General features: G+C 40.9%; 1 protein-coding gene across 5 annotated transcripts in view; it reads right to left on the bottom strand.

Annotated features, from left to right (window-relative positions):
* The window catches only part of cntfr (ciliary neurotrophic factor receptor), a 380088-nt gene that overhangs the window by 207210 nt on the left and 145158 nt on the right, over window positions 1-27720 (bottom strand). For all 5 annotated transcript variants that reach the window (XM_059649256.1, XM_059649278.1, XM_059649273.1 and 2 more), the window contains one exon: window positions 27530-27608. In XM_059649256.1, coding sequence (XP_059505239.1) covers window positions 27530-27608 — 79 coding nt within the window. The remainder of the gene's footprint in view (window positions 1-27529; window positions 27609-27720) is intronic.

Raw genomic sequence — 27720 nt, 5'->3', positions numbered from 1 at the left:
GCATTCCAGTTATAAGAATCCCAAATAGGAAGTGACCTCCACAAAAAGGTTCATCCCCCAAAAGGACACCTGACCTCTTCCCCAAGCGTCACTGGAATTACCCAGAAAGGTACCTTCTCTCCAGAAAGGAATCCAACCTCACTGGAAAACTGTAAGGAATCACAGGTTACGTTTAGCAAAAACTGAATCTGTTTCAAGACAGAAGACAGTCTGTGCTTCACCTTGTGCGACTGTGTCTGTGAACATGTGCAAAGTATAACCTGTCCCTGTTCAGTCCCTGACAAAATACTAGGTTCTAGGTTTGGGGTGGGACATCTGGAATTTGGTCTCTGGAGATATTTTGGCTAAATTAGGCCTCCAATGATTAGCTAAAACTAGGCATCGAACCTGGTCTGCGTAACTGAAAATAGCAACAAACAATGCATTAACTGTTGGACATCATTCAATAAATCCCCAGAAATTATATAGTCTGCACCGTGCAGAATGCCTTTTCAAGTCACGGAATAGAATTTTGATCTGATACTAAATTAAGTTAAAACGGTCTGAGGATATTGTTCCTTAACGGTCACAAATGTTCATTGTAATTACCAAATTGAAGCTAATAAAATACTTGATAATCAACGCAGTGAAATTCTTCATAGATGTTTGATGATAACATTTATTTTTCTTCAAAAGGCTCGATTTATTTCACTCTCCATGTAGCTCTTTTATCCTTTCAACTGTCTCTATCTTTTTCTTGCCTTCCTCCTTCCTGACCAGCTCCCACACTGTAGGCTTACATTGGGATTTCATTAAGCAGCAGCTTTGAAATGTAACCTTACACCACAATGAAAAATAGCAGAAGCTGATTTCGTTTGGATGTTCACTGGCAGAGATTAAAGGGTTACTTTCAGAATAGTGCATGAAGAGTAGGAGAAGCAGAGTCTATGATTGAGCCTTAAGTGAAAAATTGCTAGAAAAAGCACAGGCAGCTGATTAAATTTTACTATGTTTACTGTCAGAGGAAAGAAATGTCAAGCGCACAATTAAAGGGTAGTTTCCCATACTTCATTTTTGAATGAGATCATCAGAAGAACAGGTGGTGACGGTGAAGCCATATTACATAAGCACATAACATCTGGATGGAAACATACAGTGCTGAAAACTAAAATATCTTTAAAATCTTTTTCTTATATTTCCATATTCCATAGCATGCAATATTACATGGTCAATGTTATGTTTCCTAATGGGTGATACATACAATGAGCGGTTGTGATTATTAGCAGGCAAAGTTTCCACTGCCTCAGGCATCTTGCCCTATGACTGTGTCAAGAACTAAAACATTCTTGGTTAGGTCTGTGTTGTAAGAAATTTTAGGAACAGATAAAGGTCGTTAAGACCATCACATCTCTTCCCATTGTTAAACAACACCGATCTATATGCTTACCAAATCCCTGAGTAACTTCAGAAGCAGGCATTAATTATTTTGTCAAGGCACTTTTAGCATATCATTTGGTTTAATTTACTAATGATTTTATTTGTCTTCATGAAGTGTTAGTGACAGCCCTTGATATCAAGGCTGTATTCGACGGAGAGTGGCACCAAGGAACCCTAGCAAAACTGGAGTCAATGGGTATTGGGGGCAAACTTTCCGGTGGTTGTCAGACCTGGCACATAGGATGATGGGCTTGGTTGTTGGAGATCAGTCGGTTGAACACCAGGACATCTCTGCAGGAGATCCTCACCACAATGTCCAGGCCCAACCATCTTCAGCTGCTTCATCGATGACCTTCCCTCCATCATAAGGTCAGAAGTGGGGATGTTCACTGACGATTGCACAACATTCCACCTCATTCACAATGCCTCTGATACTGAAAATCCATGTTCAAATGCAAAGAGATCATGACAATATCCAGACTTGTGGGCTGACAAGTGACAAGTAATATTTGCGCTGTACAAATGCCAGGCTAAGGCCCCCACCCATAAGAGACAATCTAACTGCCACCTCTTAACATACAATGGTGTTATCATCACTGAATACCTCACTATCAATATCCTGGGGGTTATCATTGATGGGAAACTCAATAGGACTCACCACATATACACAGCAGCTATAAACTCCATTTAGTTCAATGCAGGTGGCCTGACAGGTAAGGTAGATGAGCTCAGGGCATGGTTAGGAACATGGGACTGGGATATCATAGCAATTACAGAAATGTGGCTATGAGATGAACAGGACTGGCAGCTTAATGTTCGAGGGTATTTTTTTCTGTCTATTTGTGGGACATTGGCATCACTGGCTGGCCAGCATTTCTTGCCTGTCACTAGATGCCCTTCAGAATATGGTGGTGAGCTGCCTTCTTGAACCGCTGCAGTCCACCTGCCATGGGTTGACCCACAATGCCTTTGGCGGGGGTGGAATTTCAGGATTTTGACCTCATGACAGTGAAGAAATCAGGATGGTGAGTGGTTTGGACGGGAACTTCAAGGTGGTGGTGTTCCCATATATCTGCTGCCATTGTCCTTCTAGACGGCAGGGGTCATGGGTTTGGAAGATGCTGTCTGAGGATCTTTGGTGAATTTCTGCAGCGCAGCTTGTAGATCGTACACACAGCTGTTACTGAGCGTTGGTGGTGGAGGGAGTGAGTGCTTGTGGATGTAGTGCCAAACAAGCGGGCTGCTTTGTCCTGGATGGTGTCAAGATCTGTGAGTGTTGTTGGGGCTGCACTCATCCAGGCAAATGGGGAGTGTTCCATCACACTCCTGACTTGTGCCTTGTAGATGGTGGACAGGCTTTGAGGAGTTACTCGCTGCAGTATTCCTAGCTTCTGACCTGCTCTTATCCCCACTGTGGTGAGTCCAGTTGAATTTCTGGTCAATGGTAACCCACAGGATGCTATAGGAAGGATAGAAAGGGGGGCAAGAGATGGGGGGGAAGTGGCATTTTTGATTAAGCATGACATTATAGCTGTACTTAAAGAGGATATTCCTGGGAGTACATCTGGGGGAGTTATGTGAGTGAATCTGGGAAATAAGAAAAGGATGATCACCTTCCTGGGATTGTACTAAGAGGGAAATCAGGAGGGCAAAAAGGGGACATGCAATAGCTTTAGCAAATAGAGTTAAGGAGAATCCAAAGAGACTCCACAAATACAATAACGACAAATCTGTAACAGGGAGAGAATAGGACCCTTTAAACATCAGGAAGGCCAACTATCTGTTGAATTGCAAGAGATGGGAAAGATACTAAACAAATATTTTCCATCATGTTTACTGGGGAGAAGGATACAGAAGCGAGAGAACAGCGGGACGTAAATAGCAACATCTTGAAAAGTTCCCTCATTACAGAGGAGGTGGTGCTGAATGTTTTAAAACACATAAAGGTGGATACATCCCCAGGAACTTATCAGGAATACCCTAGAGCTCTGTGGGCAGCTAGGAAAGTAATTGCTTGGTCCCCTGCTGTGATATTTGTAATATCAATAGCCACAGGTGAGATGGCTGAAGGCTGGGGGGTGGATATTGTGATGCCATTATTTAACAAAAGTGGTAGGGAAAAGCCAGGGAACTACAGAGCAGTGAGCCTAACATCAGCAGTGGGTAAGTTTTTGGAGACGGACAGAATTTACAGCTGTTTGGAAAGACAGGTACTGATTAGAGATAGTCAACACAGCTTTGTGGTGAGAAGTCATGCCATACTAAGTTAATGGAGTTTTTGGAATAAGTAACAAGGAGGACTGATGCAGGCTGAGCAGTGGATGTGATCTATATGGACTTCAGTTAGACATCAACAAGGTTCCACATGGTAGGCTGGATAGCAAGGTTAGACCACATGGAATAGAGGGAGAACTGCCATTTGGATATAGAACTGGCTCGAAGGTATAAGACAGTGGTGCTTTTCAGACTGGAGGCCTGTGACCAGCAATATGTCATAAGGTTCAATACTGGCTCGCTGGTAGGCTTATAGAGTGAAGAAGGTGTTTGGTATACCTGTCTTTATTGGTCAGTGCATTTCATATAGGAGTTAGGAGGTCATGCTGTGGCTGTACACGACATTGTGTTCCAATAGTGGCCTAACCAATGTTCATATATATATGAAATTTGAAAGGGTTCAGAAAAGATTTACAAGGATGTTGCCAGGATTGAAGGATTCGAACTGCAGGGAGAGGCTGAGTAGGCTGGGGCTATTTTCCCTGAAGTGTTGGAACCTTATGGGTGACCTTACAGAAATGCATAAAATCATGAGGAATATAGATAGATTGAATAGCCAATGTCTTTTCTCCAGAGTAGTGGAGTCCAAAACTAGAGGGCATAGGTTTAAAGTGAAAGGGGGAAGCTTTAAAGAGGGACTTAAGGGGCAACATTTTCATGCAGAGGGTCATGTGTGTGTGTGGAATGAGCTGCCAGAGGAAGTGGTGGCAGCTGATACAATTACAACATTTAAAACACATCTGGATAAGTATATGAATAAGAAAGTTTTAAAGATTTACGGGCCAAATGCTGGCAAATGAGACTAGATTAATATAGGATATTTGATTGGCATGGATGAGTTGGAACAAAGGGTCTATTTCCATGCTGTACAGCTCCAAGACTCAATGACTGGAAAAAAGTCAGTCAGCAGCTGGGAATACTGCAGTGAGTAACTCACCTCCTGACTCACCAAAGCCTGTTCCCCATCTGCAAGGCACAAGTCGGGAGTGAGATGAAATACTGCGCACTTGCCTGGATGGGTGCAACCCCAACAACACTCAAGAAGCTTGACACCTCCACTTCCTCCAGCACTGAAGTTCAGTGGCAGCAGTGTGTACTAGTTGCAAGATCCATTGTGGAAATTCACCAAAGATCCTTAGACAACAACTTCCAAACCCACAACCACAACAATATGGAAGAACAAGGATCTTGTTCAAGGAACAAAGATCCATGGGAGACCAAACACAGTCTCGGGGTACAGTTTGCACAGTATCTGCATTCTGCACGTGTCAACCAACCCAATGTTCCAGGTGCCATCCATTTTAATTCCCATTCTCCTGACATGTCCATTCTTGGCCTCCCCAGCTAGACGTAAACTGGAGAAACGGCGCCTGATATTTTGCCTCGGGAGCTTATATCCCAATGGCCTTAATATTAACACACCAGTTTCAAAATCCCTCTATCTCTAGCTTATCCCATTCCTGCCCCTCCCTCTCCTCATTACGTACCCGACCTAACTTAACCTGTCCATCTTCCTACTCACCAATCTGCTCCACCCTTCCCATGGACTAATTGCAATACCCCTCTACCTGCATCCACCAATCACCATCTCCGTGACCCTTCGCGCCCACCACCCCCCCACCAGCCCCACCCACCTTCCCTTCCCCAGTCCTGACAAAGGGTCTGGGCCCAAAATGTTGAATTTCCTGCTCTTCCGACCCTGTCTGACCTGCTGTGCTTTTCCAGCCTCACAACTATAGACTCTTGCTTCCAGCATCTGCAGTACTTATTGTCTCTAAGTCTGGAAATAACACTTGTGCTTCCTTGGAATAATCATTTTCTCTTCTTCCGGTATTAAAGACAGTTACCAAAGAGTCGAGCTGATGTGCAGTTAGATATTACGCAGCTTCCCAGTCATGGGAAGCAACACTTGGTGCTGGGGTACACAAGGACAGCTGCAAAAATGATGTTGTTGTCAAAGTTCTAAGGCTGGAATGTTATAATGACAGAGCACGTTGGAACAATAATAAAATGTGGCACTGAATGTGCTTACAGTCACCCCTTCGTATTTCCTTAACTGCGTAGTTACATCAGTCGCAAGCACAGGCAAAATCCTTCATCACAGGGAGTGATAGAAATCTGGAGAATTAAACAGCTTAAAGGCACTTTATCAGGCACTTCTGGACAAATCATTTCAGGTTCAGGGTGGTAGGAGAAGTAGTGAGTGAAGTGCTCCAGCGTGGACCATCACTGTTTCTAATTCACATCACTAATCCAAACTCACAAAACAAATGCAGATTGAACAAATTTGCAGATGGTACCAAACCTGGAGAGGCAGCGGAATCAGAGGAGACAGTTCAGCAGCTACAGTGAGAGCTAGACAAAATATGCAAGTGTGAGAAACAACAGATGAAATTTAAAACCAATATAAACACAAAGGTACTATAAAGAGTAAGGGAGAATTAATAAACCAAACAGTGGTCCATGCTGAAAATGCCAGTGCTAAAGTTGAAAGAAACATTGGATTTGTGGAAGCTCAATGGTCAAAATCTCCCACAGCAATCAAAACAGCTAATGAAATATTAAATATCACAGCCAAAAGATGAGAAGACAAGTCAGAAGAAGGCATGATCAAGCCAAATTCAATTAAACTTGAGCACTGGATCCAGTTCTGTCACTAACATACAATGAAGACATTCAAGCATTGGTAAAAGATGACCCCACGTCCACCAGGACTGAAGGTCTCCGGTATGAAGACAATTAGAAAAACAGACCACAAGGCTTTCATAATAGGTCTCTGTGAGGCAATTTTATAAATATCACACTTTCCTTATATAAGACACAAAACTGTAATGAGAATGACTAAATCAAATTGTCAAAGACGACAAGGACCACAGGCACAAGCTCGTAAAAGGTCACACTTATGATCAATGCTAAAAGGTCCACAAAAAGCGTAATAGATACATTGGAAGATCCCTGTAGAAAGCAGTGGAAATGACAGTCTTGGAGTTGAACTTGTTCATTGCTATAATAAGAAGGAAAGGATATAGGATCATTTGGAATGCGTGAAATAAGGTTAATTCTTCTTTATGGTTCTGAAAGGGTTAATGTTAAAGGCATCCATGAGCACCACTCCATGATGATATCACTTGAGCTTGTGGAGAGACCAGCTTAGGATCTTGAAGCAGTGAACCTAACATCTGGACCTCAATGTTCCTATTATATCAGGGGTGGCACAGTGGCTCACAGCACTAGGGACCCAGATTTGATTCCAGTCTCAGGCAGCTGTGTAGAATTTGTACATTCTCCCCATATCTCCTCCCACAATCCAAAGATGTAGCGGTTAGGTGGATTTGCCATGCCAAATTGCCCATAACGTACAAGGGTGTGCAAGCTAGGTGGATTAGTCATGGGAAATGTCGGGTTATAGGGATAGAGTAGGAGGGTGAGATGGTCTTGTTTGGATTAGTGTGGACTCGATGGGCTGAATGACCTGCTTTCACACAGTAGGATTCTATGATATCAATGTTACCTATAATTAATTGTTAACATGCAACAAACAATATTCTGTTTGCTCCAAGAGCTTCTTCTGGTCGGAGCAGGAAGTGATTCTCCTTGACTACGTTAGACTAAGTAGTCTTTGTGATTTCTAACACTTCAAGAGGGTATGGCAGCAACCTCTTGAGCATACACTGGGAAACCCAGATCTTCTGCTTCTTTGTCCATTTTCACATGAACAACAATTGCACACATTCTGACATTATGCGCCATTTGCCACATCTTTTCCTAGTCATTTGGCATACCTATATCCTTTTGTAGTCTCCATCTGTCAACTTCATAACTGATTTTCATACTTACTTTGTATCATCAACAAATTCAGTATCCATAACTTTCTTCCCTTCATCCAAATCATTTTTATATAATTTGTAAATGGTGCAGACCTAGCACTGATCACTGGGACATCACACACTTTACATTTTGTCAATCAGAGAAAAAAAAACACCTTTATGCTTGTTATTTCAAGTTAAACAGCCACTCTTCAATCATGCCAAAATACTACCCCATAGAATGCAAGTCTTTACGTTGCACAATAACCTTTGACATGGCAATTTATCAAATATCTTCTGGAAGTTTAAGTTCATACACTCATCATTTCTCTTTATCCATTGCATGTAACTTCCTCAAGGAAGCCTAATATATTCTTAACACATGATTTCCATTTCAAAAAACCATGTTCACTCTGCCTGAATATCTTGAGGTATCCTAAACTCCCTGCGATAACATTTTTATAACAGTTCCTAACATTTTCCCTGTGACAGATGTTACACTAACTGGTCTGTAGCATCCGGCCATGTTTCCCTCCCTTTTTGAGTAAAGCAGTTACATTTGAGATCTTTTGCAAATTTCAGGAATTTTGGAACATTAGAAGTAACATAGCAACTATCTCAATGATCACTTCTTTTAAAACCCAAGAATGAAATCCATCAGGACTTGGAAACTTGATAGATTCCAGCAAAATGTTCATTACCACTGGGTTACTGAATTTTCTTTGGTTCCTTTTTCCCATTTCTTAACTTACAGATACTTCTGGGATGTTACTTGTATCTTTTACAGGTAAGAATGATGAAAAATACCTGTTCAATTCATCTGCCAACTTTTTATTTTCAAACATTAATTCCCAGACTTATTTTCAATAGGAGCAATATTCACTTTATTAACTGTTTTCTAAATATCTATCAGGACTCCTACATTTTTCAATTTTTTTTGGGCTCACTCATATACAATTTTTCTTAGTTAATCTTTTAGTCATTCTTTGCTGTTTCTGCTCAACCTTCTAACCAACTACTGAGCTTTGTGAAATGCTATGCCTTTTGTTAAGCTAGATGCTATGTATAATATTTTTAGTTCACACAACGTTTCGCTAGTGTCCTTTAAGGAAAGAAACTACCATCCTTACCAGGGCTGGCCTACATGTGACTCCAGATCCACAGGAGTACGTTTGACTCACAACATTATGACTCTTGACTCTCTAAGCTCATGGCTAAGCGTTGTATAGTAGGTCTTGAGCTGTCTTAGTTGCCCACTGTGACGTTTTGACGTATTTTTGGCACATAGTGTGTATCGTGCCTCCCCGTTGGCCCCGCCGGTAAGCCCAGCAGTCCTGGCTGCTGCGTGACCAAACGACCAGAAAATGTACGAGACGGCCGTGGTCTGTACAGACCAACACTCAAAAAACCAGTATGAGTCTCCAGTTCCACTGGAGCAGTCCGGTTGGGAAGCGTCCCGGATAAACAACCTCCCCGCAGCATCGTCCACAACCGCGAGCTGTGATAAATCATTCGGTTGTACATGCGTAACATCCGCAACAAGGTCCATCTCGGTCCAGGTCCAGATCGAGACAGCGACATAGAGACATTACCTACTACCATACATGGAACTGAGTTCGGTCTGACAGGTGCTGGCTCACCCTGTATTGGATGACATAGATAACGTTGAAGAAGGCACCGTAAGGGCAGCCCACCCTGCGGTTGAGATAAGCATTACCACCCAAACCTTCTACAACAAAAGTTATCGAGACACTGGGCAGAGACAAAAATAACTGAGGCTGGCGAGGAAATAGCTGATGCAACTGCCTTCATGGAAGAAGTTGTTATCGAGCCAGTATACGACACTAAGGCTCACTCTGTCACTGACACTTGACAGCTCTCCAGTGACAAGTGAGCAAAGCCAGGGCACGGGCCCCGCTGATAATGATGATAACAACCAGCCTCACGTAACACCAGTATCATCTGGTCCTTGGTCTGTGGTGATACTAGAGAGTAGACAAACATCGGCGAGCGATGTAAAGACTCGGAATAGGCACTCCCCGGAGTGTTCCAAAATATAGATGGGCAATAAATGCTGGCTTAGGAGAAAAAGCATGGGGACATACCTGTTGGTCAACTCATTCATACCAACCATGTTTCATAAACTGAACAAGTCCCATCTACCTGCATTTGGCCCATATCCCTCTCAAGCTTCCCTATCCATGTACCTGTCCAAATGTCTTTGAAATGTTATCATTGTATTTGCATCTACCTCTTCCTCTGGCAGCACATTCTATAAACATATTAATTTTCTATTCAGTTTGAGGTAGAGAGACTGAGTTCAAGACAAATCTTTTAAATTTAAGGACAATAATTAGCAGGGCACAAAAGCACAGTCAGTTAAAGTGGGTTCACAAATTAGGTTAAAAATTGGGTGACAGAAATGCAGTATGGATATTTAAACCATACTTCTGAATACACAGAATAAGTATGTTGCAACAAGTAAAAAAAAATTCCAAGGGTTGAATCCATCTCGTTTCCAGGAAACTTAGGAAAATACCATTTTATGAATGCCCACGCCATCTCACCTGACCTCACCACTCAGTACAAGTCTTCAGAACCCAAAAATACATCATGAACAATTGCTGAACTCACATCCGCCTCAACCGTCATCTTATCATTTCTATCAGACAACAGGCACTGATCCAAGACCCTGGCCATGTTGAACTGACTAGTCTATATTCTGAATGAATAGAGAAAGCATACAAGGTCTGAAAGAACATTGAAATAAAGGACTAAATGAGTGTCACTTGAAAAAGGCAACTTCTGATAAAAATTAAAATCTAATCACTTTGCTAGAATTATAATGAATTTCAAATGCGCAGAGGACAAAAATAAGTATTATGCGCATCCTAAGCATGGATTGAATATCTTCTTCTGTAAACTTGCCATCTTAGCTTCCTCTTGGCCACAGTACAGAATCATACACACACACACACACACACACACACACAGTCATCTTCATTCCATTAAAATTCAAGCTCACAGCTTCATCACCAACTTTAATTCATTGTCCACACTCCTCCTACCAAGAACTTAAATTTCCCTTGATCCTCCTTTTAAAATTTAGAAGTTTTTAAAATTCATGTTTGGGTTAAACCTGCCTTTTAGTTTTATCTAGCTTTTCAATTTTTTTTCAGTTTTGCTAACATTCTGTACACTTGACATTGCTTCTATATCTTGGGGCTAAGGTAGTCTTTTAAATGACTTTTTTGTTTAGCCAACAGAAGTTCACTTTATTCAAAAAGTTATGAGTTCATTGTTGATAAATGGAATCACCTTGATTGCCGAGTCAGGACTGTGGTCAGGTTTGGCAAATCGAAGTGCGTTTTATGTGGTATGAAATATAACTATTGAGGTTTAAGGGCATGGTTTTGTGGAATGGGTTAGAAGGTCATGACCACATTGCTTTTGTACAATGACTCATGTTTCAAATACTGAATGGTTAGCAAATGTCATGATTTAAAACATTTGAGTAAAACATGAAATTGTAGCTACACTTTTAAACATTAATGTCAAGAACCTACATCATTTCCAAAGGTAATTAAAGAAATAAAATACTTGACAAGTTTGTGGTGCTACAGTTCTATCTACTACTAAGTGTGAAAGCTGTTCCTTCAATGCAGATTGTTTCTTTTGATGCTTAGACCATCACAAGTTTCTCCACAATAATTGGGGATGGTAATGATGTGTAAATGCAAAGGTCAAGACACTGTCACTGCAATCGCTTCCAAATGGCAATTTGGACTTTTAACTGACTTGGACAAGTAAAAACTCTCTGCAATCTTATTAAAGTCAATTAGGACTTCTTGAACAGAGCATGTTTTAAAAAAACCTATGGAATGTCTAAATTTAAAGCTTCAATTTAACATTTGCCCTCAATTTTCTAATAGATTGTGAATTTGTGTGATCTTCCTATATTTTTATATTTCCCAGGGCAGAAATGGCTAGCACGAGGGGTCATAGTTTTAAGCTGGTTGGTGGAAAGTATAGAGGGGATGTCAGAGGCAGGTTCTTTACGCAGAGAGTTGTGAGAGCATGGAATGCGTTGCCAGCAGCAGTTGTGGAAGCAAGGTCATTGGGGTCATTTAAGAGACTGCTGGACATGCATATGGTCACAGAAATTTGAGGGTGCATCCATGAGGATCAATGGTCGGCACAACATTGTGGGCTGAAGGGCCTGTTCTGTGCTGTACTGTTCTATGTTCTATGTTCTATGTTCTATGTTCTATTTTTGGTTTAAAATAAGAGTAATAAGAGGAGTCACAGGCCCCATTAATTATTTGAAACAATGAATGCAGACTGATTTAAAAGCACGGCTTTTTAATAGTATGCCAGTTTGATTTGCTAAAGCATTCAGTGTCAATGAGAAGCACGTGGAACTTAATTGAATTCCCTAAACTGAAGTGAACTGAGAGGTATTGTCAGACAGCCAGAGAAAGACACTGTAACATGGTTTTGCCTCTGCACAGGGTGTGAAGCAAACTTTAAGTGAGCTGTCTCGGAATGACTTAAGCATTGCTTTAACCTCACTGCTTCTGATATCCATACTGAAATCAAATTAGAGTGTAATGTCTCTAATTTAACACCAATTTAACACTTCTTTCCCAAATCTTCCAAAACTGTCGATCTCCTCAAATCCATAAGTCTTCATTATCTTTCAAGTCTTCAGTTATTTAAAGCATACCGGCCTGGGGTTTTAACACAAATTTCTGACTGTTGTTTTATATGACAGAATACTCTCCGTTCTAATGGTGCACTAATAATGGGTGTGAGGTAGAGAGGCGGTGAAATTAGACACATGCAGAGATTAAAAAAAGGAAAGAATAAAAGAATGGGATGTAAAAGGGACTGCTGATTCTTCACTGCACGTTTTGTACATCATTTAGAGTCACAAAGTCGTAGAGCCACACAGCAGAGAAACAGATCCTTCAGGTCCAACTCATCCATGTCAACCAGATATCCTAAATTAACCTAATCCCATTTGCCAGCATTTGGTCTTAATCCCTCTAGAGCCTTCCAATTCATAGACCCATCCAAATGCCTTTTAAATGTTGTAATTGTACCAGCCTCCACCACTTCCTCTGGCAACTAGTTCCATACACACACCAACCTCTGAATGAAAATGTTGACTCTTAGATACCTTTTATATCTTTCCCCTCTTACCTTAAAACTACACCTTCTAGTTTTGGACTGCTCACTTTGGGGGAAAAAAAAACTTAATTGTTCACCCTATCTATGCCCCTCACAATTTTATGGTCACCCCTCTATAAGGTCACCCCTTAGCCTCTGACACTCCAGGGAAAATAGTCCCAGCCTACTCAGCCTCTCACTATAGCTCAAACCCTCCAACCCTGGTAACATTTTTGTCAGTCTTTCTGAAGCCTTTCAAGTTTCACAATATCCTTCCTATGGCAGAGAGATCAGAACTAAATGGAGAATTCTAAAAGTGGCCTAACCAATCATAACTAAATTCATAAGCCTTGGCCTTTCAATTAGATTCTGTATTATTAAAAATGTTTTATCAATCTTTGGAAAGAACCAACTAGTATGCAGCAGGTAGCTCAGTGAATAGCACTGCTGGCTCACAGCACCAGAGAGCCAGATTTGATTCCAGTTTTGGGTGACTGTCTGTGAGGAGTTTGCACATTCTCCCCGTGTCTGTGTGGGTTTCCTTTGGATGTTCCGGTTTCCTTCCACAGTCCAAAGTTGTGCAGTCCAGGTGGACTGGCTATGCTAAATTGCCCATAGAGCCCAGAGATGTTGAGGTTAGGTGTGTTAGATATGGGGAAATGCAGCATTAGGGGAATGGGTCAGTATTTTTTGGAGTGGCGGTGTGGACCTGCTGGGCCAAACTTCCTGTTTCTGCACTGTAGGGGTTCTATGAGAAAAGTAAACTAGTTGTAGGATCACAGTAGCAGTCAGTTCTACACGTCTTTGCTAGTACTAACTATTTCCAAATCCTAAGAAATAGAGAAGGAGGAGTCTGGAGCTCATATGCAAGGGACCAGACTTGACACTGGTAGGCTGAAAGATGGGATTAGGACAAGGAGCTGGCAAAATGCAATGGGTGACCTTCCTACTACCTACCCAGCAGCCTGTCTAGGCCAGGGAGTCCCATCTCAGAGAGCCTTCAGTCAACCGAATGGCTGGCAGGCCTTTGTTCCCAGCAATGCCAAGTGGGAGGAGTAGCCACAACTCAGACTATAGGGAATCATCACTGCAGCCAGACACAAAGATAAATGGGAGGACTTTCAACTGGGATCAGCCAGAAAAGCCCCAGAAAAAGCATCCTTTTTTGGGGAGTGGAGAAGGGAGAGAAGAGTGGGAAGACAGCATGGGAGGAGAAAGCAGCTAAGTTTGAGAGGCCAGGGATGTTACAGATAAACATAGCTGACTCACAAGAAGGAGGATCCTTGCCCAACACCAACCAAATCAATAAAAACGGCTGCAGTAAGCCACAAGTAAAATAGCAATGGAATGGGATAAGGCATTTACACAATTATTAATTAGCTACTTAGTCACTTCAACAGGTCCACGGGAGGTTGGGTTATCTACCATCCCTGCTGCCCTCCATAGCATGAGACAGAAGCGGTGGGCAGGACAAAACAGATTTTAAAAATACGTATGGGTAAACTGAAATTAAATTGAAAAGAAAGCGATGGATAATCCAAGGCATGGATAAAGTAGGGCACTACAGAAATTATGAAACTGCTTTAACAGTTCATTGTCAAACATACAAGTGCCTATGATCTCCAAGACAAAGCTGTTCTATTCTCGATTAGTAGTTGAAACAAAGAGTTGAATTTTCATTTCCAACTTTAGTCTCCTCTCCAGAAGACCTTCACTGCTTCTACTGTGCTGGAAAATGTTGGCACAATGGCAATGTCACTGATAATCTAGAAACTCAGGCTAACAGCAGAATGGTGTAATTTGCATTTCATTAATAAAGTCTGGAATTGAAAGCTGGTTCAACAATGGTAACCATAATTGTTGTAAAAATCCATCTGGTTTACTCATGCCCCCTAGGGAAGGAAGTTGCCTGGTCTGGGCTACAGACTTCAGACCCACAATGCAATTCTTAACTCCCCTTCAGAATGCAAGCCCTTCAAGCTCACAGACAATTAGTAATGAACAACAAATGTCGGTCTTGCCATTGAATTTCACATTCCATGAAAGAATAGACTTTAAAAACATCCATGCAACTTTACCTAAGTCCATTTTTGTTCCCAAAGATGAGTGCACATAGCAAGTTAAAGTTGGCTGTCCAACTGTGAGAAAATAACAAGTGCAATCTTGTCCTCAGTCAACATCCCTATCTTGCAAAACCAATCTTGGATCACCCTCAGGGTGCTGAATTTAATTCAAATAGTCTTACTTTAAAATATCACTAAAAGCATAGGGTGATAGCGACTAAAGTTGGAACCAAAATGGTTTGTCTAGCTGAATATTGAACCATCAATCAAGGCAGCTAACCTCTACCAGCCCACCCTCTGCCCCACATCGTTTTCTGGCACTATTCCCTCCTAAAACTGGCCGGTAAAGTCTTGAACACACTGCACAACAAAATCAATTTGTCTCTTTTTGTCAGACAATTCAGGCCTAATATAATTATCATTTTCTAACTGGTTCTAAGTCCTGTTAAGACTAGTCAATGTAGCAAAAATAGTAATTATTTTTAGCATTTGTAGCCACGAGCAATCAATCACTGTCAATCTCCTTTAAATATTTCTCAGAGTGCAAACTGCCTGCAATCACATGTCTGTGAGGATGTTTCAATAATTTCTACATTTTATTAATACATAATTAAATGGATAGACAATGGTCCTTCATGCCATCGTGGCTCTAAGCTACCTGCATAAATCAAAGTAATTCATCAAGGCTCTGTCTGGTAGACTGGTTCACTCCACTAGGTCACATGGAACCTAAGAGGAACTCGCCAATTAGATACTAAATTAACTTGAAGGGAGGAGACAGAGGATGGTGGTGAAGGTTGTTTTTTGGACTGGAGGCCTGTGACCACAGATATGCTGCAAGGATTGGCACTGGATCCACTGCTTTTCATCATTTATATAAACAATCTGGATGTGTACATAGGAGGTATTTTTGGTACATTTGCAGATGACACCAAGATTGGTGATGTAATGGATGGTGAAGAAGGGTATCTCAGAATAAATGTGACCTTGATCAAATGGGCCAAGGGGCTGAGGAGCAGCAGATGGAGTTTAATTTAGATAAATGTGAGGTGCTGTATTTTCATAAGACAAATTAGGAAAGAACATACAGCTAATGATAGGGCCCCGGGGATTGTAGCTGAACAAAGAGACCTAGACGTGCAGGTGCATAGTTCCTTGTAAGTGCAGTCACAGATAGACAAGGTAGTGAACGGAGGTGTTCGGCACACTTGCCTTCATTGGGATGTCATTTTGCCACTTTGTAGGATGTTAGTGAGGCCACTTGTAGAATACTGCATGCAATTCTGGTATCCCTGCTGGAGGAAAGGTGTTGTGAAACTTAAAAGGAGTCAGAACAGATTTATAAGGATGTTGCCAAGACTGAAGGGTTTGAGCTATAAGGAGATGCTGAATAGACTGGGACTACGTTGCAAGAGTGCAGGAGGCTGAGGGATGGCCAAAAAGAGGTTTATAAAATCATGACGGGAATCAATAAGGTGATTTGCCTAGGTCTTTTGCCTAGTGTAGGAGAGTCCAAAACTAGAGGGCATAGATTTAAGATTGTAGGGGAACAATTTAAAAGGGATTTGTGGGTGGTGGAGGCGGTACAATTATAACATTTAAAAGGCATCTGGATGGGTATATGAATAGGTAGGGTTAAGAGGGATCTGGGCCAAATACTGGCAAATGGGACTTGATCAGTTTAGGATATCTGGTCAGCATGGACAAGTTGAACTGAAGGGTCTGTTTCCATGCTGTGTAACTCTATGACTCTTATTACAAACAACTTGCAGCCAGAATATAGTCGTTACCTGCTCACATGCTCATTAAGCAAAATGTTAGTCGATTAAATGAAATCTCAGCCATTTTAACACTACTATTATGATCAGAATAAAATCAAAAATTGCAGAATGTGACATGTTTACCTGGCCTTTAAGAGCGTTCATCTTGAACTTAATTTGTGCTGACTCACAATCCAGTCTGGGTATTTGATGGGTTTTGGGTTTGTAAGCAACACACACAGAAATCAGTTGATTTGCTACAATGACTGATATTGTGCTTTAACACTTTAAGTAAACCAACTCACACAGTCAATTAATCCTTGATGAGCAACTGATAATATCAGCAGTAACATGACATGATAAAATTAGTGAACAGCTGATAAGGCCTCTTGCGTTTGAACAGTAAGCAAGTTAATTTACAGGTAGAACATATAGTCAGCAATTATTAGGTCTGCTAAAGTGCATGTGACAACCTTTGAGATCTTAGCTTATTGTAATGGAATGTATTGGAAACTATTTGCTGGTAAACAAGAAAATCCCTGTTGAGAAATCAGTTCAACTTACCTGAAAGGTAACTGACCAGGATGTGTACTAAATTGATAGCAAACAAGGAAAGGTCAAAGGCATATTATTGGAATATTCACCAAATTCCCTGTTTAAAGTGGCACACAGCAAATCTGCTAACAAAATTTAAAATGTTGATACAGTATTCAGAGCTATGGTTTCGAAATGTAGGTGTGGCTAATGCAAAAAAAAACTTAACGCTTAAGATTTGAGATAATGGGAACTGCAGATGCTGGAGAATCCGAGATAACAAAGTGTGGAGCTGGATGAGCACAGCAGACCAAGCAGCATTTTAGGAGCACAAAAGCTGACGTTTTGGGCCTTGACAGAAATCTTCCTTTTCTGATGAAGGATCTAGGCCCAAAACGTCAGCTTTTGTGCTCCTAAGATGCTGCTTGGCCTGCTGTGTTCATCCAGCTCCACATTTTGTTATAACCCTTAAGATTTACTTGGTAATTTGGAAAAAATGTTTACACAGCCTTAGCATGTCAAGATTAAGAGCTGACGAGCTGAAAGATTCCAATTATGAGACAAATTAAGAGGCAACTTCCATAGAATTCAGGTCATTTAGGCAGAAATTTACAGGATCTATAGACTTCTACGTAAGCAACAGGGAGAAAAGGACTGATTGGGATTTCGCAAATGAAGAACCAACAAACAAAATTGTTTACAAAAGCAGAGGTTGCTGGAAAAGCTCAGTAGGTCTGGCAGCATCAGTGCAGAAAATAATCAGAGTTAATGTTTCGGGTCTGGGGACCCTTCCTCAGAACTGTTTTTGTTCCTGATTTACAGCATCCGCAATCCTTTCAGATTTTATTAAACAAAATTGTTTCACTAGTGATCACATCCAGCCACATGAAAGCTTTCCAGAAAATCTGGTTGGGCAATCTGAAGACTTATAACATCACGTGCTATACAGGCGGGACACGAATATGAAGCAATCTTCACAGGTAGACAAAGCTTATAGGTTCTGAGTAAGAATGTGATAATCAACACAATCACTCAAAAACCTAGGCATAACAAGACTTGTGGCATATATGGGCAGCACAGTGGCTCAGTGGTTAGCATTGCTCCCTCACAGCACCAGGGACCTGGACTCGGTTCCATCCTTGGATGACTTGAGAGTTTGCACATTCTCCCTATATTTCCGTGGAATTCCTTTGGGTGGTCCAAGTGGTAAAATAATCAGAGGGTTAGATAGGGTGGATAGGGAGAGCCTTTTTCCTACGATGGTGACGGCATAGCTTTAAATTGAGGGGTGAAAGATGTAGGACAGATGTCAGAGGTAGTTTCTTTATTCAGAGAGTAGTAAGGGAATGGAACGCTTTGCGTGCAACGGTAGTAGATTTGCCAACTTTAAGTACATTTACGTCATCATTGGACAAGCATACGGATGTACATGGAATGGCGTAGGTTAGATGGGCTTCAGATTGGTATGACAGGTCGGCACAACATTGAAGGCCGAAGGGCCTGTACTGTGTTGTAATGTTCCATGTTCTATGGTCCGATTTCCTCCCACAGTCCAAAGATGTGCAGGTTAGATGGATCAATCATAGTAAAATATGGGGGTGTGGCAATCTGGGTCTGGCCAGAATGCTCTTTGGAGGGTCAGTACAGACTCAATGGGAAAATTGGTCTTTTTCCACACTATAGGGATTTTATCATTCTATATGATCATCTGCATGCATCAAGGGAATATCCAGCTTTCCATCAAATTTTTATGGCATGTACCAGAAAAGGCCATTGATGGAGGCAATGCACTAAGACAAAGCTTCCTGCAAATACAAAGAGCCACACACTTGGGTGCTTGTCCAAATCCCTGAAAGCGGTAGGTAGGATAGGGTAATAGTCAAGAAGGAATACACAAACTTCCCTTCATCAGTCATGACATAGATTATAACAGCAGGTAGTCATTTGGAGATGTAGGCAACTTTGTTTAGGCTGCAGTTGGAATCCTGTCTACAGTTCTGGTCATTGCACCATAGGAAGGATGTGGACCAGGTGCAGAGAGGATTCACCAACATGTTGCCTAAGATGGTATGGTTCAGTTGTGAAGACAGGCTGGATAAAGTTCAGGTTGTTTTCTTTAGAGCAGAAAAGCTTGGGAGGGGACCTGATTCAGTTAAGATTGAGGTGGGGCTGCATGATGGCTCAGTGGTTAGCCCTGCTGCCTCACAGCGCCAGCGACCCAGAATTGATTCTATCCTTTGGTGGAGTTTGCACATTCTCCCCATGTCTGTGTAGGTTTCCTCCAGGTGCCCTGGTTTCCTCCCCACGTCTGAAGGTGTGTAGATTAGGTGGGTTGGCTATGTTAAATTCACCATAGTGTCCAGGAACATGCACGCTATGTGGATTAATCATGGGAATGCTGGTTTACAGAGATAAGGTGGGTCTGGATGGGATGCTCTTCAGAGGGTCAGTGTGGACTTGATGCGCTGAATGGCCTGCTTCCACAGTGTGGAGATTCTATGAGAAGATTATGAGGGTCATGGATGGGGTGGATAGAAAGCTGCTGTTCTCCGTAGCTGAATGAGTGTTTGAAGTGTCAGCTAAGGGCCAGGTGTTGTAAAGTGGGACTAGTGTAGGTTCAAACTAAGTTTTTTTTTAATTGTTGCAGACTCAATAGGCTGAAAAGTCTCTTCTGTACAGTATAATTCTATTCCTGAAAAGGAAGACGCAAAAGAAGTATCAATCACACTACTTCTTCCCTGCAGAATTCCAGGCCTAAAGCCGAACACATGATTTGCACAATCAAAATCCTCTTCAAATGTAATTAGAAGAACAAGATCTGCACATTACAATGTTACATTTGAGAGTAACACCACCCAGTCTAATTATTCTATCACCAGCAAAGCTCATGTTTGTTAAGCCAGTGCAGACCACATTACCAAATTATATCCAAAGATCTCATTTTGGAGAGGTTTAGAAGGTGTTTGCCAGGACATTGCCTGGTTTGGGAGGTATTAACTATGAGGAGAAATTGGGCAAACTTGATTTGTTTTAAATTAATGTCAAAAGATGAGGAGTGACCTGAAAGAAGTTTACAAAGTTATCAGAGGCATGGATATAATGGATAGCTGGAGTCTTTTTCTCAGAGTAGACATGTCAATTACATAAGGGTTAAAAGTTTCTGCTAAATGGGGGAAAGCTTAAAGGAAATATCAGAGGTATGTTTTTACACACAAAGCATGGTAATAGCTTGAAGCGTGCTGCCAGAGGTAGGGATGGAAGTGGATAGAATTGTACCGTTTAAAGAGGCATGAAGGCAGATACATGAATAGGCAGAAAATAGAGGGAGATTGACAGTGTAAAGGCAATGGGTTTTCAGCTTAGAAAGGCAATGAAACCAAATTTGGCCTGGGCTTCAGGCCAGCACACAGAATCATCATTCTGTCAAGCTTATACCCATTTTGCCTGCAAATCAAACTTTTTGGCAAATCCTTCCCTATTCATGTCCTCAGAACCTCAGAAGTGAGTCCCATTAGACACCCCATTAACTTTCCCTGTTGCTGGGAACAAGCGAAACGTTTGAACTTTTTCTCTCACAACTATAATCGTCTTATTTCTGTCAACAGTCTAGAGAATGGGATTTTAATATCATTCCCACAGTAAGACTACAGAATTGTTGATCGTCCACATAGTGATACAACCGATGTTTTGTTAGATCAAACCTTACTATTTTACCTTTATATTCAGTTTTTCTGTATGTAATACTGAAAATGATTTGATTAATTGTTCAAATATTTGCATAATTTGGCACATTTTGATAATAGAGAGATTAAGTTACAGAACTTCAATAAGGCATTCAACAAGGCTCCTCATGGTAGACAGGTTAGCAAAGTTAGATCACATGGGGTACAGGCTGAACTAGCTACTTAGATACAGAACTGGCTCAAAGTAAAAGACAGAGGGCGATGATAGTGGGTTGCTTCTCAGACTGAAGGCCTACGACCAGCGGTGTGCTTCAAAGATTGGTGCTGAGTCCACTGCTTTCCATCTCTTATGTAAATAATTAGGACGTGAACATAAGAGGTATGGTTAGTAAGTTTGCAGATGACACCAAAATTGGAGGTATAGCGGACAGTGAAGAAGGTTACCTCAGAGTACAATGGGATCTTGATCAGACAGACCAATGGACTGAAGTGTGGCAGATGGAGTTTAATTCAGACAAATGTGAGACACAGCATTTTGGAAAGGCAAATCAGGCAGGACTTATACACTTCATGGTAAAGTCTTTGGTAGTGTTGATTAACAAAGAGACCTTGGAGTGTACATTCATAGTTCCTTGAAAGTGGAGTCGAAGATAGATAGGATAGCGAAGAAGTCGCTTGGTATGCTGGCCTTTATTGGTCAGTGCAAATAGTACAGGAGTTGGGAGGTCATGTTGTGGGCGCACAGGACATTGATTAGGCCACTTTTGGAATGCTATGTGCAATTCTGGTCTCCCTCCGTTGGAAGTGTATTGTAAAATTTGAAAGGGTTCAGAAAAGATTTACAAGAATATTTCCAGGGTTGGAGGGTTTGAGCTACAGGGACAGCCTGAATAAACTGGGGCTATTTTCCCTGGCGCATCGGAGGCTGAGGGATGACCTTATAGAGGTTTATAAAATCTTGAGGAGCATGGATAGGGTAAACAAACAAGATCTCTTCCCCAGGCTGGGGGAGTCTAAAACTAGAGGGCATAGGTTTAAGTAATAGGGACCTAAGGGGCATGTTTTTTCATGCAGAGTATGGTGTGTGTGTGGAATAAGCTGCCAGAGGGAGTGGTAGAGGCTGGTACAATTACATCATTTAAAAGGCATCTGGAAGGTGTATGAGTAGGAAGGGTTTAGAGGGATATGAGCCAAATGCTGGCAAATGAGACTAGATTTATTTAGGATATCTGGTCGGCATGGATGTGTTAGACTGAAGTGACTGTCTGTGTATTTCTATGACTATGACTCTATAACTGAAAATGTTTCACAAAACGTTCTAAAAGAGAAATGTCAAGGTGCAAAGATCTACTATTTATTAATCATTAATTCAAACAAAAATCTCTTTGCAATTGGTTTTAAGGGGCAAACTCCTAAGCGTACACAGAAAGACATATGGTTCAAATTCCCTTTCGACAGCTCATCAACTTTTAAATCCACTTCACACACACTTTCTCCTGTGAATCACTTAACCCTTCTCTAGGCATCCCAGAATCAAATTTCATCAGTCCATTTGCATTGCCAAGAGGCAAATCCAAACTGTTATTGATAGCTTTGGAATATTTAACTCTGAATTGAAGAGGAGTGCAAATCCAGCCTCACCTGACTTGAGTAATATATCAGAAGTGAAATCTAGTCAAAAGCTGATGCTGAAAACTTGAAACAAAAATAGCAAAGACTTGAGAGGAAAAGTACATAGAATATAGAACATAGAACATTACAGCACAGTACAGGCCCTTCGGCCCTCGATGTTGTGCTGACCCGTCATACCGATCTCAAGCCCATCTAGCCTACACTATTCCATGTACGTCCATATGCTTATCCAATGACAACTTAAATGTACCTAAAGTTGGCGAATCTACCACCGTTGCAGGCAAAGCGTTCCAATCCCTTAGTACTCTGAGTAAAGAAACTACCTCTGACATCTGTCCTATATCTTTCACCCCTCAAATTAAAGCTATGCCCCCTCGTGCTCACCATCACCATCCTAGGAAAAAGGATCTCCCTATCCACCCTATCTAACTCTCTGATTATTTTATATGTTTCAATTAAGTCACCTCTCAACCTTCTTCTCTCTAATGAAAGCAGCCTCAAGTCCCTCAGCCTTTCCTCGTGAGACCTTCCCTCCATACCAGGCAACATCCTAGTAAATCTCCTCTGCACCCTCTCCGAAGCTTCTACATCCTTCTTATAATGCGGTGACCAGAACTGTACACAATACTCCAAGTGCAGCCGCACCAGAGTTTTGTACAGCTTCACCATAACCTCTTGGTTCCAGAACTCGATTCCTCTATTAATAAAAGCGAAAACACTGTATGCTTTCTTAGGTGAAGCAACAGTTGTTATGGCAACAGATGGATGTTCTTATTTCATGCCTTTACTTTATCTGCTTGAAATGAGGGACTAACATTTATTGTCCATCCCTAATTGCCCTGCGGAAGGGTGGAGAGCCGCTTTCTTAAAGTGTTGCAATCCAACTGGTCTACAAATGGTTAGGACAGCAGTTCCAAGAATTTAAAACAGTGACAGTGAAAGGACAGTGATTCAGTTCTAAGTCAGGATAGTGAAAATCTTGAATGTGAACTTATACCCAATGGTGTTCCCATTGGTCAGCTGTCCTTGTTCTTCTTGGCAGTGGAGGCCACACATTCGGAGAGTCTACTGAGTGAGTCTTAGTGAGTTATTACAGTGCCTTTTTCAAATGGTGCATGGTCCCAGTGTGTGTTATTGTGTTGTAGGATGTGTTCAGAGATGCACTCGCCTGGGCAAGTGCAGAGTATTCCACCATTCTCCTGTTTTCCTAAAATGTAAAACATCACTGGGCCTCAACCTGTATTCACAGCAATCCCTTTGACTTTGCCATCTCATGTGGTCTACGTGGATCAGTTAGAGATCTGCATCAGTTAGAGATCATCTCCTTACATTATTCATTACCCACCTCTCTCCCAACACCTTAGCCCTACTTCCTTCTATTTTTCCTCTTATAACTACGCTCACAAAATCCCAATTGTCTAGCCTTTGGCCCTCATTTTCCACATCATTTTGGAAGCCAGTGGTTGCATCTGAGTCACTCTCACATCATTTCTAATTTCCAAGTCCCCAGTAAAATCATTACCCTTTGGCATATAGCTGGCATTGTTTCACTTCTGTTCCAGTAAGTATGAAGGACACAGAATTGAAAGAAAATGATGGACAACTAGTTTAGCCATTGTCTGGACTACACAAAGTATCATTAACTATGGCTCTCAAATGCTAAATTGCTCCGTATTCTAGCATCAATGGTTCATGAAGGCAACTCACAATCACCACCACCTTCGAAAGGACAATTAAGAATGGGCAATAAATGTTCACCTAGCTAGCCATGCACACATCTCATGAGATAATAAGTAAAATTTTGAAATAAGAATAAAGTCCTGCTATTGCCATCCACTCCCTCCCTCAGTACCTCATGTTGAACACCACTTGGAAGGGGCACTGAGGGTAACAAAGACACAGGGTGCACTCTTGGTGAGAGAAGCACATTAATGAAGATTAGTAATCACTAGTCTGTCATCAGAACCCATTAGTGAAACTAGATTGTTATTTCACACTTACTTAATTGCTTTACAGAATTTAAATTTCCCATGTTGTCATGGTGGGATTTGGACTCATGTCTCCAGTGCAGTAGCTTGGGTTACTTTTCCAGTGGCATCAAACAACTGCAGCCTCTTTGTAACTAATTGTTTACCGACAAAAATGCCGGCTACTCTCTTGTGTTTTCAGCTTCAGTGCCTTTTTAATTAACATATTGCTGTAAAAGTACTGATTGTTATTGGAAGAGGCCACAGACACAGGTCATTCTCCAACATGGTACAGTTTCTTTTGAGATCTCCTCTCATTCTCCTAAACTCCAGTGAATATAGTTCTAAACAATCCAAACTGTCTTCATACTAAAGTTCTGCTATCTCAAGAAGGAGGAATCAATTATGTTAGATCAGTTGAATCAGTTGCGGAATGCTTCACATCCAAGGTGGGGATTGTAGATAAACTATTCCCTTATAGGTGAGCAGTATCATTCCTTATTCTAACCTTATGTCAAGTCCATATAGGCAAGAATCAACAGAATGCACGTGACAATGTGTATCCTGATTAACTTTCCCCTTCTCTCATACAAGATAAGAGGCAAAGGTTCACATCTAAGATCATCATGGTAGAGAAAATCAAGCTGGAACCTTCATGACCTCTAGGGGTCAGTTTTGCATGAAGCATTGTTTCCATACATCAACAAATCCTTCAGGGAAACTAGGATTTTTACTTTTTGATGAGATAACAGTTTGCTTCAGGAACTAAATCTTCAGTTACTGTCATTCAAACAACAACTGCATTATTCCAGTTCTAATTTTGACTTAATCCTAATTTTGTTTCAAGATATCTAGGGGTGGCACTGTTGCTCAGTGGCTAGCACTGCTGCCTCATAGCAGCAGGGACCCAGGTTCAATTCCAGCCTTTGAGAAGGTAATGCACATTAGGTTAATAAGATATTGGAAGTCAGACAATTGCCTATTTAATGCAAGATGGAATTTAGATAAGTGGAGCATTTTCAGTTTGGTGAAGTATGACTAGTAGAGTGCCAAAGCGCTAGATCCAAAAATATTTACAATATATGTTACTGACTTGGATGAACAATGTGAATATATTATAACTAGGCTTGAGAATGACACAAAAATAGGTTGGAAGGCATAAAGAGTCTGCAGAGGGTTACAAAGATAGATTAAGTGTATGGGGAAAAAAAAATTGGCAGATGGATTATAATGGGGAAACTGTGAGGCTTTCGGCATGAAGAATATAAAAGTTGAATATTATCGAAGTGGAGAAGGGCAGCAGAAAGGTACGACACAGAAGGATCTGGGGTTCTTATGCATAAATGACAAAAAAACTAGCAGCGAAGTTCAGTGGCTAATCTGGAAGGTAAAGTAAATGTTGGCCTTTATTTTGAAGGAAGTGGAGTACATATGTAGGGAGGGCCTACGAGAACTATCCAAGTCCCTAGTTAGACCACACTGGAAATACTGTGAACAGTTTTGGCCCTTTTTCTAGGGAAAGATATACCTCACTTAAAGCAGTCTAGTGAAGGTTTGCTCTATTGATCCTGGGTATGGAGGAGCTGTCTTGTGAGTACAAGTTGAATAAATCGGGCCTGGACTCATTGAAATTTAGAAGAATGGCAGTGACCTTTCTCAGAGATATAAAACATAAAAAGTACCTTAACAGGGTAAATGCAGAAGGATTGTTTTCCCTTATGGGAAAGTTTAGGACCAGAGTGTGTAATCTCAGAATAAGGGGTCACTCATTTAAAACAGAGAATTAAAACAGGAATTTCTTCTCACTGAGGGTGGCAAATCTATGGAATTCTTTACCACAGACAGGCGTAGAGACATTTATCAGCAAGGCAAGGATGGATTATGGGGAAATGGCACGAAAGTGATTTCAAGGATTATTCATAGCCACAATTTCACTGAATGGTGAAACAGACTGAATGGGTTGAATGGACTACTTCCACTTCCAAATTTTATGGACCAAGTTACCACGTGAAGCCTGGCTAACTTCATGTGTAGAATTACATACACTATATTTTGTAATTGAAAGCAATTCTCTGAAAAGCACATGTGCTGATAGCTGAGATTTGATGTGAGTTGTGACTAGAGGATCCCGAATTGGAAGATGAACACTCTGGTGGAAAGAAAACTTATATTTGCCAATTAAAGTATCTAAGATCTTAAAAATGTGTCAAACAGTTACAGGCCAATGTTTTTAAAAGATTCCACAAGAAACATGTCCCCAAAGTTTGAAGTGATCAAAAAAGGCAGAGCAAATTCAAGACAGAATTGGATAAATTATTTGTAAAATAAAGGAGGGTGATATTTATTGTGAGTTGAAATATTGGCTCAATGGATTCAAATCATCTACCTCCACGTTCCTATATATATTAAAGGTGAACTTGAAATGATTACTAGCATGTTCTGTAATGACAGAGAGTTGGCATGGAATGCTTTAACTTTGTTTTAATATTGTAATGTACACAATTGTGCTTAGATAAGACTGTGGAATTTTATTTTCACAATACTGCAACGTACTAAATCAGTGTCAACAGTTCTATTGGAAAGCTCACAAATCGAAAAGCAGGACTTGAGGTGCTATTGTATAGAGCTGAATAAACAAACAATATTTCAAGTTCTCAGAATAAAATCTAAATTCTGATTCCTCCAGCAACTAGTAAGAGTCAAAGCCTTGTGTAAAAATCAAAAATAATGACAATGTCAAGATGTTTTTGTTTTAGATACAGATACAAAATTATTTCACAACTTACCCAATTCTAGAATTTAAAATAGACAAGATGATTAACTTGCTTTTACTGGAGAAATATGATCCAAAGTAGAATAAAATAGCACCTTGACTTGTATAAGGAATGATGTGTTTCCCCAAAGGTAGTCCTTTTATTTAGGTACAAACACAAGGGTAATTTATTGATTATTGATAGAAACAGCTATTTACCAATCCATTGACAAGTTTAATTATTAATTAATGCGATTCAACTGTGAGGGCAGATTTGGATACAGCAGCACTACCAGCTCACCAATTTAGGCTCCAGTTCAAACAGTAGCCACTTGGGCATGGAAACGCAGTTGCTATCTTTTTGCCATCTCTCTGTAATTTTGGATGACATTTCTTTCCTCCTTCAAGTAGGATTGATTATCAAAAAATGTGGGAATGAGAAGTTAAAGGAAACTTTGTTTACAACTTACCCTGTCCACCATGGCCTTGAGCACACATCACCAGAACTGCCAGCACCGCACAGGAAGCAGAAGCAACAATATTTGCCATCTGTCAAGAAAACAATTGGGCTTATTAGTGTCAGTCAGGGAGAGAAATTCTGGGACACAATTTAAAGAGTAGCACTATAATTGTGAAGGACCCCTTTATTAAAAAAAAAGTC

This window comes from Stegostoma tigrinum, chromosome 1, assembly GCF_030684315.1.
Source record: "Stegostoma tigrinum isolate sSteTig4 chromosome 1, sSteTig4.hap1, whole genome shotgun sequence".
Classification (NCBI taxonomy): Eukaryota; Metazoa; Chordata; class Chondrichthyes; order Orectolobiformes; family Stegostomatidae; genus Stegostoma; species Stegostoma tigrinum.
This window is presented reverse-complemented; position numbering and strand designations above follow the sequence as displayed.